The sequence below is a fragment of the Vidua chalybeata genome, chromosome 3 (assembly GCF_026979565.1).
Source record: "Vidua chalybeata isolate OUT-0048 chromosome 3, bVidCha1 merged haplotype, whole genome shotgun sequence".
Lineage (NCBI taxonomy): Eukaryota > Metazoa > Chordata > Aves > Passeriformes > Viduidae > Vidua > Vidua chalybeata.
Window position 1 is genome coordinate 39,227,135 of NC_071532.1, and position 15,850 is coordinate 39,242,984.

Consider the following 15,850-nt stretch of genomic DNA (forward strand, 5'->3'; position numbering starts at 1 on the left):
ACCATGGTTTTCAAGGAAAAAAAAAAAAACCGATTTCCTCGTCCTCTGGAGTCCCTCTGGTGCTGTCACTTCTCCAAAATTCATATGGAAGAAGCCGCAGTCAGCCACAGCCATCTCCAGCCCTGCATTCACGTCTGCAGCTGGAGAATGAAAACAGAACACCCACCTTTCATTTCCAGATAAAAACTTCAATCCCTTTGAAAGGAAGTTGCCAAATGAGCGCTTAAATTCCAGGGCCCCAATAAAATCTGAATGCCACGGGAATAATTGAAATGAAGGAGAAGTGATACATCAATAGACAAAATTGCAGAGAGCAGTGAAATGCTTAAGCATAATTAGGATGGCAATCAGTGTACAATTAGTGTGAGATCATCACAATAATTACGCTTTGTAAGAACTTCTGGCCAAGAACAGACACATGAAAGCTCAGCTGGAGCTGCAGGGTCTGGCTGGGGACATGCCCTGGCCTTCCGGGGATCGGGAGCTTTTTGGGGTTCCTTGACTGGATTTGGTGATCCAGCAGCATTCCTGGTGTTTCCAACACCTGCAGCCTCCAGCTCAGCTTCATGGATTTAAACAGAGTGAAAAGGGAATGGATGTAGTGGCACCCAGCTGCTCCCAAATTAGCCTGGCTCAGACCGTGTGTGTCCATCTAAATACCCAACTCAACAAAGTATGGAGAATATGGAGAACAATGGCTTGAGTCAGAGCTTTCGCACTCCAGGAATGCCCAGCAGAGGATTTGGGAGCCTTTTAGTACTGCATTTCCATAAAAAGCACTTGTCATGAAGACTGTTCTCCCCCCTTCTTCTGTTTACTGAAAGCAAAGATGTGTTTTGGAGCCCACAGGTGAAATCTGGGCCTGGTTTCAGAAATATTTGTGCTCGCTAAAAGAACACCTAAAACAGTGCAAGACTTCCAAGCACTTTCAGCACTGTCTGAAATCCTGAGCCTACTGGAAGCCTTTTTCTCAAACTGAAAAAACTGGAAGCTTTATACCAGTTTTGAGGGATTGGTGGAAAGGGGCTGATGGTCCCTGACACATTGGGCTGCACAGTTTGTCTCCTGGGCAACCCTGGGAGGTTTTTTTTCACTATGGAGCTTGAGCTGGGGCTTGAGGGTGTTGAATCGCAGCAGGGCTCAACATTCTGTTATTTATTTAACAAAAAAAGAGGAAATAAGGAGCCTTATCCTGGTCCCCCCGATGTATTTCCCACTTTGTTCTGTGTCTCGGTGCTCACTGCAGTCACTGGGCTCATAACTGACTCAAGAATAATCTCCATCCTCCCATCCCTGATAAGGACTGTGGTCTCTTCCCTGAAAGCCTACAAAGAGGAGTGTTTTGTTTGTGTTCTCCCTGCAGTGCTTCACATTTCTTTTAAATTGTTTTAATTTAATTTTGATGTAATCTGATAAGAGCTGTAAAACTGTCAAAGGAAGCCACCTCCTCTGTCGCATTAAATACACTTTGAACGAAATGGTGGCTTTGTCCCAAGTGCTGCCAAACCAAAGCATCTCTTGATTCCAGCACGGATTGATGTGCACTAATCTGAACAGCTTTACACTCTTTTTCATTTAGGGAGGCAGCCACGTGTCCTTTAGCATCCCCCTTTCCTCTGGGACGTAACCATATCCCAGAAGGTGTGGGATTTGTCTCACGGAGCTGAGCACTTGGCCACAGGCCTCTCACCTACCAGAGACCCCTGGTAGGCTTTCCCAGTTTTCCAGGGCAATGAATCCACGTGCTGCACATGCCTGCTGCAGAGATGGGAAGCCCCTTGCTCCCAGAAAAGTGGGAAATGCCTTACAGAGCAGGAATTGTTGGTGTCCATGGTAAGGTGTCATGGGACATGCAGCAAGTTGGGGGGAGGTACAAATTGCCATGGAAAGGGATTTGCAGAAACACAGAGATGTGTTAGGAAGAGGTTTTCCCTCTCTGTGCCTAGGTGACCCCTGAGATCCCTTGCCCACAAGCCAGGGCAGAACCAAATGCATTTGCTTTTCTTTTTGTCAATGATACATATAACACAGGCCCCAGTAGCTGTGTGAAAACATATAGAATTTACATAATGCCCAATACGAGTCCTTTTTGTTAATTATTCAAGTCCCAAATGCAGAGCACTAGTAACACACCAGGAATCAAAGAGCAGTAACAGCAGTGAGCGATCTCAGCAGAGCAATTGTGAGGATCCATTTCCTGTCAGTGGCAATGCCTGGGAACAGTAATTAGCGCATTGAATTTAATGTTCATATTTTAATACATTTAAATGTAGTAAAATGCTTTTATTAAGTGCTACAGTTCCTCAAAACTTGTTATTACTCGTGTCTGATGCACAAGCAGCGCACACCTTGTCTGGCCTCAGATCTGCTGCCCTGGGGAAGGTGACAGAATTCCTCCAGCAGGAACCTGGAATGCAGAACACAATGGCTGAGTCCACAAAAACCTGGAGACTGCAGCAGTTAAAAGCAAGTCATGTTTATTACAAATGTAAGTGCCTTAGCTAAAGCTGAGTGATATAACTGAAAAGCCCCTAGGCATGTCACTGTCCGTGGATTTTGAATTAATCCTGGAGAACTGAGATATAAGCACATACCACTGATATTAATGAGTCCCAGAAAAACCATGGCACAGGGAAGGGCCTGGTTTAGAGACCATTTTCCAGGAAGCCTCCTTCCTTCTCCAGCCATCTCCAAGTACTTTTCCAGTGTTCTGTGCAGAACAGAAAAGAAGGCTCCACGAGTGGAAGGAAGCAGGTGTGGCACAAATGAGGCTGTTCCAAGGCCAAGCATCCAGATAGGATGTCAGGGAGATTTCAGGTCTCAGTTGCTCGTGTGACCAGGCTGTAAACACGAGGAGTCTCCATTCAAGTGTCTGCTGCTGTCTGAAGAGGAAATAGGAGATTGACAATGTTGAGTTTCCCCATCCCTAGAAAAATGAGAACTGAATTCAGGCCTTCTGAGATGTGAGCCCAGAGGCTGCATTTGAACCCAACCACTCACAGCCAAAGGGCTCAACTCTCATCTTCCCTGAAAGCATCTACACCTCACACTCATGAGTGCCCTGTGCCACAGCTCCTTCAACTTGTGTTCCCCAAGCTGAACCAGCTCTAGTGTATTTCTGTTCAGAAGAGGGTATTTTGGCTCATTTTGGAGTATGTCCTTCAGGCCTGCAGTGACCAGACTGCAAGCGGGAGAAATGGCTCACAATACATAGCCAATATCAGTGCCACAAATGCCTGTTGGGGTCCCATGGCTGGGGGTCCAGGGTCCCGCTCAGCTGCAGCCTGACCTGGTGAGACAGAACCCAGCACAAAGCAAAGCCTGACACAGGCACCACGAGTTCCCCTCCTCACAGATATGGGATGGAGACCATCCCTCTGGGGCTCTCAGGACTTCCTGTGCCTGACTGTCCTGCTGCCAGCTCTGCGCCTGGAGCACACGGTGCTGCAGTGAGGAAAAGGGGATGCTGCAGTGAGGAAAAGGGGACAGTGCACCCACACCTGTTCCCAGCACACAAGGTCCTACCTTGCCTTTGGCGTGCCATCCCCTGCACCAAACCATGTTTTTGACAGAATCCTCTTTCAGGAGAACAGCATCTTCACGACCAAGCTGTTCCCTCTGCTGTCCACTCTGCAGCTCCTGCCAGCGGGGTCACGGCTTGGCCCGGCCACTCCATCCTGCTCGATCTCAGTTCTTGCTACTGCTGCTGCTGCTCTAAAGGACACAGGTTTATCAGGCTCTTTCATTAGTGTTTTGACAAATGACTGGATTGATCTCATGTACAAATGGAAAGACTGAAAAAGTTTAGTTTCTACAAGCCATGAAAAAATAAAGGGAGAATATAACTGGGGAATTCTTTTAATTGAATTAGACATTTTCCTGTCACTCCCACAGTTCAGAGTAATCGGTTTTCAAGAGCTGCTGCCTGCATTGACAGGCATGAAGCATTTAGACAAGGTGAAAAGCCCAGAGGACCCCAGCGCCATGCTCAAAGGGATGTGTCTGGCCCATTGTCTGGTTTGATTAATGAAGCCTTTGCACAGTGAGATAATGCAATGTTTGCCATGCCGGGGACGCTGCTGCACAGCACAAATATCCTAACTATGAGGAATATTCAATATGGTAACAACAGCAACGAGCCCATCTAGGTATGACTGGATTCTGCCCAAAAGCACCTCAAATGATATTTATTTCCTAATTGTCATCCACTTTGATGCACTCGTCATCAGGTTCAACAAGTGCTGCAGGCTTCAAGAATTTGAAACAAAGGGAGGCACTTGGGCAAGCCGTGTGGTTTGTGGGGCCAGGAACTAGGATCTGGCGGCACGGGCAGCAGGGCACAGCTCTTGGGGCAGACACACAGGCAAACACGGGGTCCCTGGAGGATCCCTGGCCTCCTCACACCCCAGCATTCAAACACTGCCCACCACATCTGTGTCTCAGAAGGAACACCTGCGGGTCAGCAGTGACTCTGGGAAATAAAAACAAGCAGATAAGCAAAAAGGCCATGCGGGAGGAGAGTAAGTGTGGAGCTCCGAGCTCATGCTGTAGGGGACCCCAAGCTCCTGCCTGGGCATGGCTTGGCTGCTGCCTCTGTTCCAGTCTCACTTCTGCCAGAGGTCTGGAGCTGAGTGCCTGGACCTGGGAGTGTTGGGGAAGCTGGCTTACCTTTGAGGAAGCTCTGCCTGTGCAGCCAGCTCAGGTCTCACCTGGGGCAAGTCCTGCACCCTACCTCTCCCAGTCCTCCAGTGCTGTGAAATCCAGGTTTGAATGGACATGGTGTTTTTCACTTCCCACCCCAAACCACTGTGCTGGTTTCCTGTGACTGATTAGGCATTTCCCCATCCTGTGCAGAGGATTGTTCTGATGGTGAATGAAAGGATCCACACATATCAACTGTTCATTTGTTTGTAAAAAGTAGGAGAACAAGCACGAAACTATTCAATTAATTAAGCTGTGTCTGCTTGGAGCTCAGCACCCCTGGGCCCTGCACTCCATTCAGAACATGACAAAAAGAAATAGGAACCTGAGGCTGAAGCTGACAAAAAGGCTTGAGCAGAGATGGAAAAATCCTCCAACAGCACATTTTGACAGTGCTCAAAAACATGTTTCTAACGTACCTGCAAGGCAGCATGGGGTGGACACACAGGTGGGTAAAGGCTGGGGCTCACTTCCAGGCTTCAGGTTCCAAATGCTTTGCCCACACAATGGTTTGCAGACACACAAACCACACCAGCCTCTCCTGGCGGCCCGGGGGGTGACCTGTGCCCTGTTCTCGTCAGGAGAACCCGAGTGAGGCGCCTGACCCCGAGCATTCTCCTCCTGCTGCTCCCCGCAGTGTCCCCGCTAGTTCAGCACAGCCATCTCCCGCTGTTAAGGGTCCAGGGCAAACCCTGGCCACCGGGAGCACAGAGTTGCCCCAGCCGGGACACTCCTGAGCGCTCCAGCCCGGAGCCTCGCTCCCTCAATACTCGCATTATTTCTTTTGCAGGAGGAGCGCGTTTGTTCTCTGTAACCGAAGCGCCGGGGACGCGCTGCCCTCCCGGGCGAAAGGGTGACAAAGAAAGGTGGAAAGGGGAAAAGCCTCGTCCCAGTACCCGCAGCCACCCCACGGGCAGCGCGGGGGACACCTCGATGGAATTTGGGGAGTAGCTGCGGGACGGCCGCTCGCCTTGGGCTGCCGCACCAGAAGTGTTCGGTCACCGCCGCCGCAGCGGCTACGGAGAGAGCCCGGACCCCGCCCCGGGGACCCCCGCCCTGGTAGCTGCCGCTGGTTCGCTTCCATCTCCCCCTCACCGCCTTCCGTCGCCTTGGACTTTCCCCCGTCGTTTCCCTCAAGCCATTGAATTCCGGCGATTTTACCATCGGGCAGCGCCGCGGAAAGCGGGGGCCGCCGCTCCATCCGCTACCCAGGGATCCAGAGTGAAAACGCTCCTGGTCTGGCTGCGCTTCCAGCGGCTCCGGGCAAACGGGACCGACCGCAGACGGCAGTGACCGCAAACAGCGGCTGATCGAGCGCGGCGGGGCTGGACCGAGGCCGCGGGAGGTCGCACCGGACCCGACAGTCTGGGCTGGGGTGAAGCGATGCAGAAGGGTCCGCTCGGAGAGCGGCTGCCCGCCAGGGTACGGAAGGGCCCGGGTTCCCACTCCCCGTTCTCCCGTAGGTCCCTTACCTGGGCTCCGGGCTCGGCTCCCCCGCCGGTGTTGCCGCTCCCGCCGAGGCACGGACAGGCAGCAGCCACAGGAATTTAAGGTCTTCCCGAAGCCCTGCCGCCCTTCCCGAGGGGAGCCAGTGCCAGAAATGCCTCCCCCCGGCCGCGGAATTCCCCCGGTCCTCCCCCCGTATCGATTCCAGTCCGGCGCTGGCAGCGTTTAGGCCGGGATTGGGGGATAATAGGAATATCATCTGGAGACAATTACCTTTGGAGCGCTTGCTTCTCCTCCCAGACACTGTTATTTGAGCAATAGGATCATTTGATTTCATATCGCACTAAATAACCCCCGGCCGCCACAAATTGCTGCCTTCTCAACAGCCACCCCTTGGAATAAATTGCACAGCAACTCCTTGGGCTCCAGCTTCTCCTTATTTTTTTTTCCCCCCTTATTTCCCCCCCCCCCCTTTTTTTCTCCTCTGCAGAACGGTATTTTGGGAGAAGCAGGGGCAGAGGCCTGATGCTGGTGGATAAACTGCATCCAGCAAAACTCCAGCTCTCCTAATAAGCTAAGCAGCCAAGCCCTATCCTCACCGCTTTTCCTCATGTTTCCCCACCCCCCGTCTATTTTTTTCTTTCTTTCCTCCTTTTTTTTTTTTTTCCTTCTCCCCCTTTAAAGTTTTTCCCTTGCTGGGTGTCCCACTGACTGCAGGGCTCGATGTGCCTTTAAGGCTCTGTCAGCGCTTGCCTGATAATCTGGTCATCGCCGGCCTCATTAGATCTGTATTAATGTCAGTCACGGATTGCTAATTAGATTTGTGGGATAAATGAAATTACCTGAGTGGGCGGCGTGGGAGGGGGAGTGCAGTCTCCCAGTGCTTCTCAGGATTTACGGGGCAGGGGGGAGGGGGGGGAAAGGAAAAATAGAAAGGAAAGACATAATTTTATCTTCCATTCTTTTCTCCCTCCTTTCCCCTTCTGGCTCCGAGCCCCATCCCGTCCTCAGGCTCCTCTCTGACAGCCACTAACCAAAGAATTCCCCAAACTGCTCCGTAGCTGGACCTGGGCGTTCTGCTAATGGAGCCCATCAGTGCCACACTGGGTGCACCGTGCAGAAGGATCCTGCTCACGCTGGATTCATGAATCCCAGGCAGCAGGTCTGGGGTGAACAGCTCTGCATTGCTGGGGTCTCACAGGGGTCGAGGGAGAGACCGATGGCATTATTCATCCTGTTTATTTATCCTTATTAGAAAATGGGATGAAAGAACAGGGCCTGGCATCTGCCTTTTAGCACCGGCTGAGCAGCGCACACACAACCTCAATTAAACACTGCCCGGACAAGGCCTTTCTCCATATTGGAAACCCGGCTCTGTTTAATGAGGACCAATTAAATCCTGCTTCATTTTACCTGGGATCTCAACAAATTCCCTTTCTTCTTCCCTGGTAATTACTGGCAGAATCAGCCCTGCTATCAGGGCAGGAAGCCCTCCCTGATAACCCCCCTGAACCCCAGCTGGATTCCAGCAGAGCTAGAGGCCCCTTCCTGCCCCCAACCCCATTAAAACCCATCCGGGATCAGCCCGGGCCTCCAGTCCTTTCCCACTTCAGCCCACCACAGTGCTGGCAGAGTGGGGCCCCTCCTGGGGAGACATGTGGAGCTATTCCAGCCTGGCTCTGGCCTCCCCTGAGCACCCTACAATGTTAAAAACTGCACCCTGTCTCCCAGGGGACATCGCTGCAACCGGGACATTCAATTAAATAATCCTGGCCCTTTGCCCTTTCCCTCACACAAATATTTCCTTTCCCAAGTTCCCTTTCAAAAGGAAAAAAAAAAAAAAAAACCCACAAACCACCACCAACAACAAAGAAACAAACTCCAAACTGGAGAACAACAGGAAAAAAAGGAGAGCGGGAAAGAAAAGAAAGAAACTGTTCTCCTTTCTTTTCCCTGTGTGCAGGGTAATTGATAGGCTCTATCAGAGGTCAAGATTTGCATAAGAATTAAGAGCAGTAAATTAATTTAATATTCCATGCACATCTCCAATTATTCCTGCAGACCTTTGTCTCCCCGGCTGGCAGAGAGAAGGTTCAGCTGCTCTTCAACCAAACAACATCTGTGCAGTTAATAACTTGATAAACAGCTCATACAAATAGTTTCTGAATTATCTGCCAAACCAATGACTATTCAGTTTGGAAACACTCGGTGAGGGCTGTGCCGGTGGCTTCGGATCCCTGGCCTAGGGATTTGGCTGCATGGACAGAGATTCGCCCCGCATATCCCTAAAATATCAGCAGCCCTTTGCAACAAAATCCCATCAAGAATGATATGTGAAATAATATATTAATAGCAACTAATAAGAGCCCACCCTGCCCAGTGTGTGCCCACCACCTGGAGAGGCTCACGCATGCCATGGGGCTGGGCTCTGTCCCTCAGCTTCAGGCTCCTGGTGGATCCATGTAAGGTCTGTGGCCCCACCAACTGCTCTCGCTGGGTGCAGCATTTACAGCCCTTCAGCTGCTTCCTTCCCTACACAAGCCCCTGGAAAGGGGCTGGGTTCTCCTGGCTGTCTCCTTGCCCCAGTCTCCAAGGAAGAATGGCTGACAGTTGCCCTGCTAAATCCAAATTTCAGCCCAGGAAGGACATACTGATTTTCTCCCAGGGAAACCCAATCTTACAATAAAATTGAGGTGGCTTCTTCATCCTTACCCCCATGGATGCAGAAGTCCAGCTCCAGGCTGGCCAAGCACCACCAGTTTAATTCACCCCTATGGGCTGTATGGGAAGACGTGGTGCTTGGCTGCTCCTGCCCTGGAGCTGGGCAGTGGTTGAGTCCCCATCCCTGGAGGAGTTTAAAAGATGTGTGGGTGTGGCATCTGGGGACACCGTTTAGTGGTGGCCTTGGCAGAGCTGGAGGAATGCTTGTACTTGGTGATCTCAGAGGGCTTTTCCAACCTTCACAATTCCATGATTCCATATCTGCATGGGCCGTGGTTCCTGCAGCACTTGCAAGCCTGACCTTAAATTAGAGTGGCAAAGAGCTCCACTGGCAATGCCACTGCTCTTCACTCCCCTCAGGCATTAAGCATCATTCCAAAATTAATAAAAAGTTGATTTTTAAAAGATTATGAAGTTCTCCAAGCTAAAGGAAGGGTTAATGCACTTCTCCATTGTCATGCAACTTTCATGTCTACTGTCATAAAAAGCTGATTTTTTTTCTCCCATTTAAAAGGAGAATTTACATCATGAACATAAATCCAGTAACAGGGACACAAACAGAAGCGAAGTGATGAGGTGCCAAATTTGGAGGGATGTCTGGGACTTGATAAACCACTGCAGGCTTAACACAACAAAAATAAGGCCAGACCCCGCACTGGGACTGTGGGACAGGCCAGACCTGGTACCTTCCCTGGGGGAGGGAGATCCCTGAGCCCAGGCGGAGATCCAACATTTGGGATTTGGAGCTCCCAGGCTCCATTCCCACTGTGCCAGCCTGCGCTGTTACCTGGCTGCAGCGCTGGCTGAGCTCACCATGGGGAATCAGCCTTCTGAATATTCAACACCAGCAGCTCCAGGGCTGCCCAGAGCCAGGCATTTGCTAGGAAATGGAAGCTTTCCCCTCTCCTTTCCGAAATTCAGATCAACGCACTGTGCTGTCTCTGGAGCCTAAGGCTGGCTTGACCTGAGTGTGTATTTTGCCTCAGCTCTAATTAAACAAACATATTCCAGTTTTTATTTTGGAAGCTAATTGTGCTGTTTTAAGGAATTCAAATCCCCCTTTCCCAGCCCCCAATTCCCAATGCTTTATGTTGTAAGGAGAGAATTGAACCCTCAGCTGATTTCTGTCACCCAGCATGGGCATCCCTCCCTCCTGACACATTCCTGTGGTTCAGCAGCCCAGGGCCTGGCACGGTGGGTTTTGGGATTGGGGAGATGCACTGCTGGCTCTGGATGCTGGAGATGTGGTGTTTTTGGGGCTGTGGGTTCACCCTTGGAGCCCTTTAGCCCTTCTGGTCCCTGGATTTAACCCCAACAAGGGAATTTCAGCACTGACACTTGCCAAGGGGCACTGGGAAACTTGATTAATGTTTGCACAGCTCTGGGCAGAGAGTGCCATGTGTGTGAACATTTTATCATATTCCAGCTAGGCCACAGCCCCCACAGACATCCTGGCACTGCCACATCAGCTACATCCTGGCTGCATGGAGTTTCCTTTGGCATCTCAGCCACCCTATCACCACCAAAGGCTGAGGCGGAAAAATCAAAACCCCAGCCTGTGCAGACTTCTGGTACCTGGAAGCTATGATCGATCCCAGCACCACTTTTTGGCACAGATCTGTCTTTACAGACTTGCTCGTCAATCTGCCGCGCCACTCTTTTCTTTATGGAGCCACAGAAGTGTCTGTAGTGAGAGATTAAAATAGTAGTTGTGCCCTGTGATTTATTTTTGAAGTTCTCATGTCTCCGCGTGTGTAAATACCCCAGGCTGCGCGCCAGGATAAATAACACAGTGCAATATATTAACAAGGAAGAACACAAAGCACCGGAAAGATGGAGAAGGGGGAAGGCATTTGCTGGGTGGTAAGTTATGGGGCCTTTGGAGGCAGGGTAGGGGGAGGCTGAGCACAGGGGGGGTTTGCTCCTGCCTTCCCCCCACTGATAAATCAGCAGTCTTGTGGTGCTGGCGCCAGAATAAAATATGCCGGGTCCCTGTGGCGGGGTGGCACACAGCGCAGGAGCACGGGCCACGCATGCTGACTGCAAATAGGGTGGGCCATCAGACGCTGCCATAAAACACCCCCTTGCCTCCCCCAGCTGATTATCAACTTTATGCATAGCAAATGACAAAGTGGGAGCGCCAGTGGTGCCTCTACCGCTGCCGAGGTAAAAAAATAAAATATTTACAGACTGACAGGCTAATAGACACTTTTCCAAAGAGCTGTTCGGAAGAAGTAGTAAATGGGCCCGTGCTGATGCAGGGCAGCGGGCCTGGTCAGGGATCAGAACACACAGCACCAGATCGGATAACATCTAATTGGCAGGTCACATCCAAATGAGTGTAGTCATGCATCATCCGGAAGGCTTTCTGCTGGTTATAAAGGCACTTGTAAACAATTCAGCCGCTGAACATGGCAATAATATGTTGATCCGGCATGTAATGAGGTGTTCCTGGAATCAATAAACTAGTCATGAAGAGCAGGGAGCAAGGTCAGTGCCTGCCTTTTTGATGACCTTTGCTGGCTGGTGAGGACATCATATACTCTGAAGAGGACTTTTCTCATATTGCAGAAGGCGCTGAATGTCAGAACTTCCATTTGCAGCAAGCAAATGAACAGCCGGGCTCTGCATGCTAATGAAGTCCAGGCTATTTTCCACCTTTTCATCTGCACATTATGCTCTTGACTTTGGAGAAGGTGGGAATTAGGTTGGACCCTCGTGTCAGACTGCCTGATGGCTTGGCTCCGGAAAACTGGTAATTGAAGCTGATGACTGATGCGGAGGAGGCCTGAATTTGGAAATAAACAGTTTCAAGCACTGCATGTCATTTCTAGAGAGACTGCTGAGTGAATGGAAATGAGCTCTGTTTCGCCGATATAATGCAGTTTCTCAGCAGGAAAAACACTGTCTTTGAGACAACAATGCCAATCAGTGAGATTTAAATGTCTTGGTGATAACGTAAGGAATAGCACCTGCCTCAGCAAATAGCACTTAGGGAAATGCTGCCCTGTGCTGGGGCCTGAGACTTGTCTCCAACCCCCAGCACCAGGCCAGAGGAGCTGGGACACTCTGAGGCTGGCGGCAGGGAGGGCACAGCACGCGCCGTGTTTGGTCATTGCCACAGAAAAGCCACTAGTGACACTGAGGAGCATGGCTTTGAGCGACCCTAACTGAACATGGTGCTCTCCGTGCCACATCTGCCCTGCTGAACTGCTTCTCCTCGGCACGCTGAGGAGAAATCCTGCTGGCCTCAGCCCCACCATTGCTCTCCTTACCTTGTGCCAGCCCAGCTGCCAGCCCTACAGGAATGAAAAAATGGGGTTTCTAGACAAGGTACCCAAAGGTCAGTATGTTCAGCCTTGACTCTGAACATCTCATCAGCTGGGAAACAGCACTGCAAATGTTATAAACTCCTGCTTGGGGGTGTGGAATGGGGCACAGCCACTCGCGTGCTGGGGCAGAAGTAGTCTTGCTGAGGCTTCTAGGGCTTTGAGGTGTTTTCCTTCAGACACAGAATCCCAGACTGGCCTGGCTTGGAAAGACCTTCAAGTCCATCTCATTCTACCCCCTGCCATAGGCAGGGACACCTCCCACTATCCCAGGTTGCTCCAGGCCCAGTCCAAGCTCGCCTGGAATGCTCCCAGGGATCCAGGGGCAGCCACAGCTTCTCTGGGCTCCATGTGTCCTCTGCAGGTCCCCCCAGGCACAGGTGGGACCGGGACTCACCTGCCCCATGTTTCCCCAGCAGCCACATACCGACAGGTCTGTGCTGGAGGTATGAGGTGGGGTGTGCTGCAGGCAGGGGCTCCCCAGAACCCCTCATGCCCCTAGAAGCCACTGGGGTCAGCGTCCCCCTGACAGGGGGCCACATCATGCTCCCCGCTGCCGAAAGCCGCTGGCTGTCCCCTGGAGGTGGCTGCATCAGGAGCAGGTGTGTTTGTGTAATAGTTTGCAACCCTTCAACATGAAAGGATGGAGACGGATGTGAGTTATTATTATGAAAATGAACTGAGCAACAGACAAAAATATTCAGGAGATGTAATCTGCTTCCCTACAATGCACTTGCAGAGAAGAGCACTTGGCAGACAGGAGAGTCGCCGTCAGATACATTGCCTTTTGTTAAATTGCTTTTTCTCTGACAATGCCTTTTAAAACCACATGCAATCTTAATTTAAAATACCCAATACCTCAAGGTATAGGGGCCCAGTGCTGGTCTCCAGCTTGGGATTTGTCCAAAATGACTCCATCAGCTCAATACCGCTATTCCTCATTTTAATCACGCAACAAATGTGGAAGCCTGAATTTGCTTGTAAGAATCCATCACTAAAAATTAATGGGGCACTGATTGATTCCCCTGCCTACCACCTCAGTGTTGCCCAAATTCCTGGAAGGTTCACTCCAAGAAGGCCCTCTTCCTGAGGGGCAGCTGTGACACGCACGATGGGCAGAAAGCTAGGCTCAGCTTTTTCATCCTTTTAGGAATGGTTAATGGTGAGGAAATGCCAAATGTGGCAGGGCAAGACACTATCGCATTTTTATTTTCAGAGACAGAGTGGTGGAAAAAAAAACCCAAACAAACCAAGCAGCACTTGCACGTTGCTGCTTCCTGCTCCTGCCCTGGCAGGCCATGTGTCACTCCTGGCTGCTCCCTGGCATGGAGCATGAGGCCTCCATGGACCGAGGGTTTGGCTGTGAGTGCCAGCTTTGCACTGCTTCACTCAGCACTCAGTAGAACACCCCATCACTGCCTCAGAGGCCCCTGAGTGCCAGATTTATCCTCTGCTCATGGAAGCTGAGAGCCTTGAAGCACGTGGTGGCATTTTGAGGCCATCCATGAGGAAGGGCAGGTGTCCAGGAACGATGCTGGCTCCAGGCTCAGCCCATCCATCAGAGCTCCTCTGGCCTCCCACCTCCACAGAGAACCTCCTTCCCTGTGCTAATTCCCTCAGAACATTGTGTAGACTGTTTATATTTCTGTACAGCCAGAACAAGCTGCTGACACAAATCAGCCATTAGCTATTCACACTGAGGAGTCTCCACTAATTGTGCAGAATGTAATTAGTGATTATGTAATATCTAAGCTCTTGCAACTGTCATTAATGTCCACTATTCACCAGAGATAGTTCTTACTGAATTAGGGAATGATTACTGCATGCTAAATCTACTTAATCCTAAATATGCTAATTAACACTGCCTGCACTTTAGACAGTGGTTAAAAGCACTAGTCACCTCAAAAAAGGCTCTGATACACCAGAGCCCAAATTGCATGTGAAGGATTTTCCCTCAAAAAGTAAATTTTTTTAATTAAATGCTGTAGTAAACTGTTGGGCACAGCCCTTGATTAGTGCAGCCCAAGGAGGGGCCTTCTGGAATGATCCTGTGAGGTGCCACTGCAGGGCAGCAATGTCCTGCAGCATTCCAGGTCTCCAGCAGCATCCTAGTCCAGGCACAACCTTTCCCCCATGCCTGCCAGTGCTCCTCAACATGACATGAGCAGCACCCAATGTAAAACAGCTTTCCAAAGGCTCTCCCTCCAAGATTAACCACCCCACTCCTCAGGTCATAAACAATATTCCTACAGGCAGATAGAGGAGCTTCCCTCAATAAATTCTGTCTTAAATCCTAATTTGAAAATCAATTATGTAATTTTAAGACTGATTGTGTAGAACAGACTTCAAATATTAGATGCCAAAGAGTGGGATAAACAGAGCAATTGTACAGGTTTGAAAGGTTCCTTTCCGAGGCCTGGGGTGTTAAATATATTCTGGGTTTCCATGCAAAAAAAAGATATGGCTGTCATGAACCCCAGCATAATAGCAGCCTGTGATTTATGAAGATTCCTCCTGCTTATATATTTTAGATAAATAACGCCCCTGTGTGTGTCTCTGCACTCATTCATAACTAAAAGCTGCCCGGGCTGCACAGAGAGTTCGTGCAGAAACCTTTGGTATCAGCTCAGAGGGACGGGATAATTCACGGATCAGACACTGAATAAGTGACGGTGTGACAAGGCCAGGAGTGCCCCGGGCAGAGCCATGGAGCACGGGCGCAACCAGAGCCAGAGGTGTGCTCCACACAGGAGCAAACGTGGCCCAGGGGGCAAACCCGGCCGGCCCAGGGACCTCGGCTTGCCTGCCACAGCCACCGCAATCACTGCCACGGAAATGAAAGAATTAGCCACACAATGAACCCCTAATTGCCTGGCAACAGCATTTAGGGCCCATTAGGTAGATTTGTAACTGCTTCCAGAGAAATAAACTCCTGTGTCATTAGATAACAAGGGAAGAAATAGGTTATTTCCTTTTTAAAAGGTATGAAAGCTTCCAATTGCCTGGTGTACATGCTCAGTAGATTATTTTCTGTCATCTCAGTTAATTGAATTTTACCCATTGCTCTTAGAATTCCTCCCTTTTGTGTAAGGTTAAAAAGTTCAGAGGAGTCATATTTTTGAACCGAGTCCATTTATCACACGAGCCAACTCCAGCTGTACAAAGCGTGCCAGGAAAAGGGAGCAGCAGCCAACTGTGTGGGGATGGCTGCAGCATCCGGGTGAGCTGGTGTTGGATCATGGGAAAACGTCATTTTTCAGGCAGCCTCCAGCTGGGACACTGCTGGGAGCCACCGGAAGGGACCTACTGTAAGCTCCGTGGTTGCTGTGAGATGACTGCACCTCCTCCCCTGGAAAACCAAACTGGAAATCCAGAGTTAAACTAGTTCCTCAAATTGCCCAGGGACCCTTGCCAGGGTGCCAGCTGGGATGGAGTGCCACATGCATCAGCCAGCCAGAGCCACCCACTCCAGTGATGGCTCTGTCACCCTGTGTCACTCTGCCCACCATCACCAGAGATGACCAGCCATCACTCTCAAGAAACCCCCACTCATTTCTGCCTTTCCAAAGCAAACCTAGGCAGATGTTCTTGATTTCTGAGTAAATCCAGAGCATGCGTCATTCCTCTCATCATCATTCAGGCTGCTGCTCTTA

At 50.4% G+C, this 15,850-nt stretch overlaps 1 protein-coding gene across 3 annotated transcripts in view; it reads right to left on the reverse strand.

Annotated features, from left to right (window-relative positions):
- Window positions 1–154: 154 nt before the first annotated feature.
- The window catches only part of LOC128785024 (uncharacterized), a 70,352-nt gene continuing 54,656 nt past the window's right edge, over window positions 155–15,850 (reverse strand). Inside the window, exons 4-7 of one of the 3 annotated variants that reach the window (XR_008429733.1) lie at window positions 3,526–3,714; window positions 2,595–2,882; window positions 2,349–2,407; window positions 155–2,213 (exon numbers count right to left, since the gene is read on the reverse strand). Coding sequence is in view for 1 of the 3 variants with exons in the window: in XM_053937097.1 (XP_053793072.1) it covers window positions 10,174–11,181 (1,008 nt within the window). In the remaining 2 variants the exon portion in view is untranslated. Of the gene's footprint in view, window positions 2,214–2,234; window positions 2,408–2,594; window positions 2,883–3,525; window positions 3,715–9,877; window positions 11,657–15,850 lie in introns of those variants that run through there. The other 2 variants (XR_008429732.1, XM_053937097.1) reach the window with 2 other exon arrangements.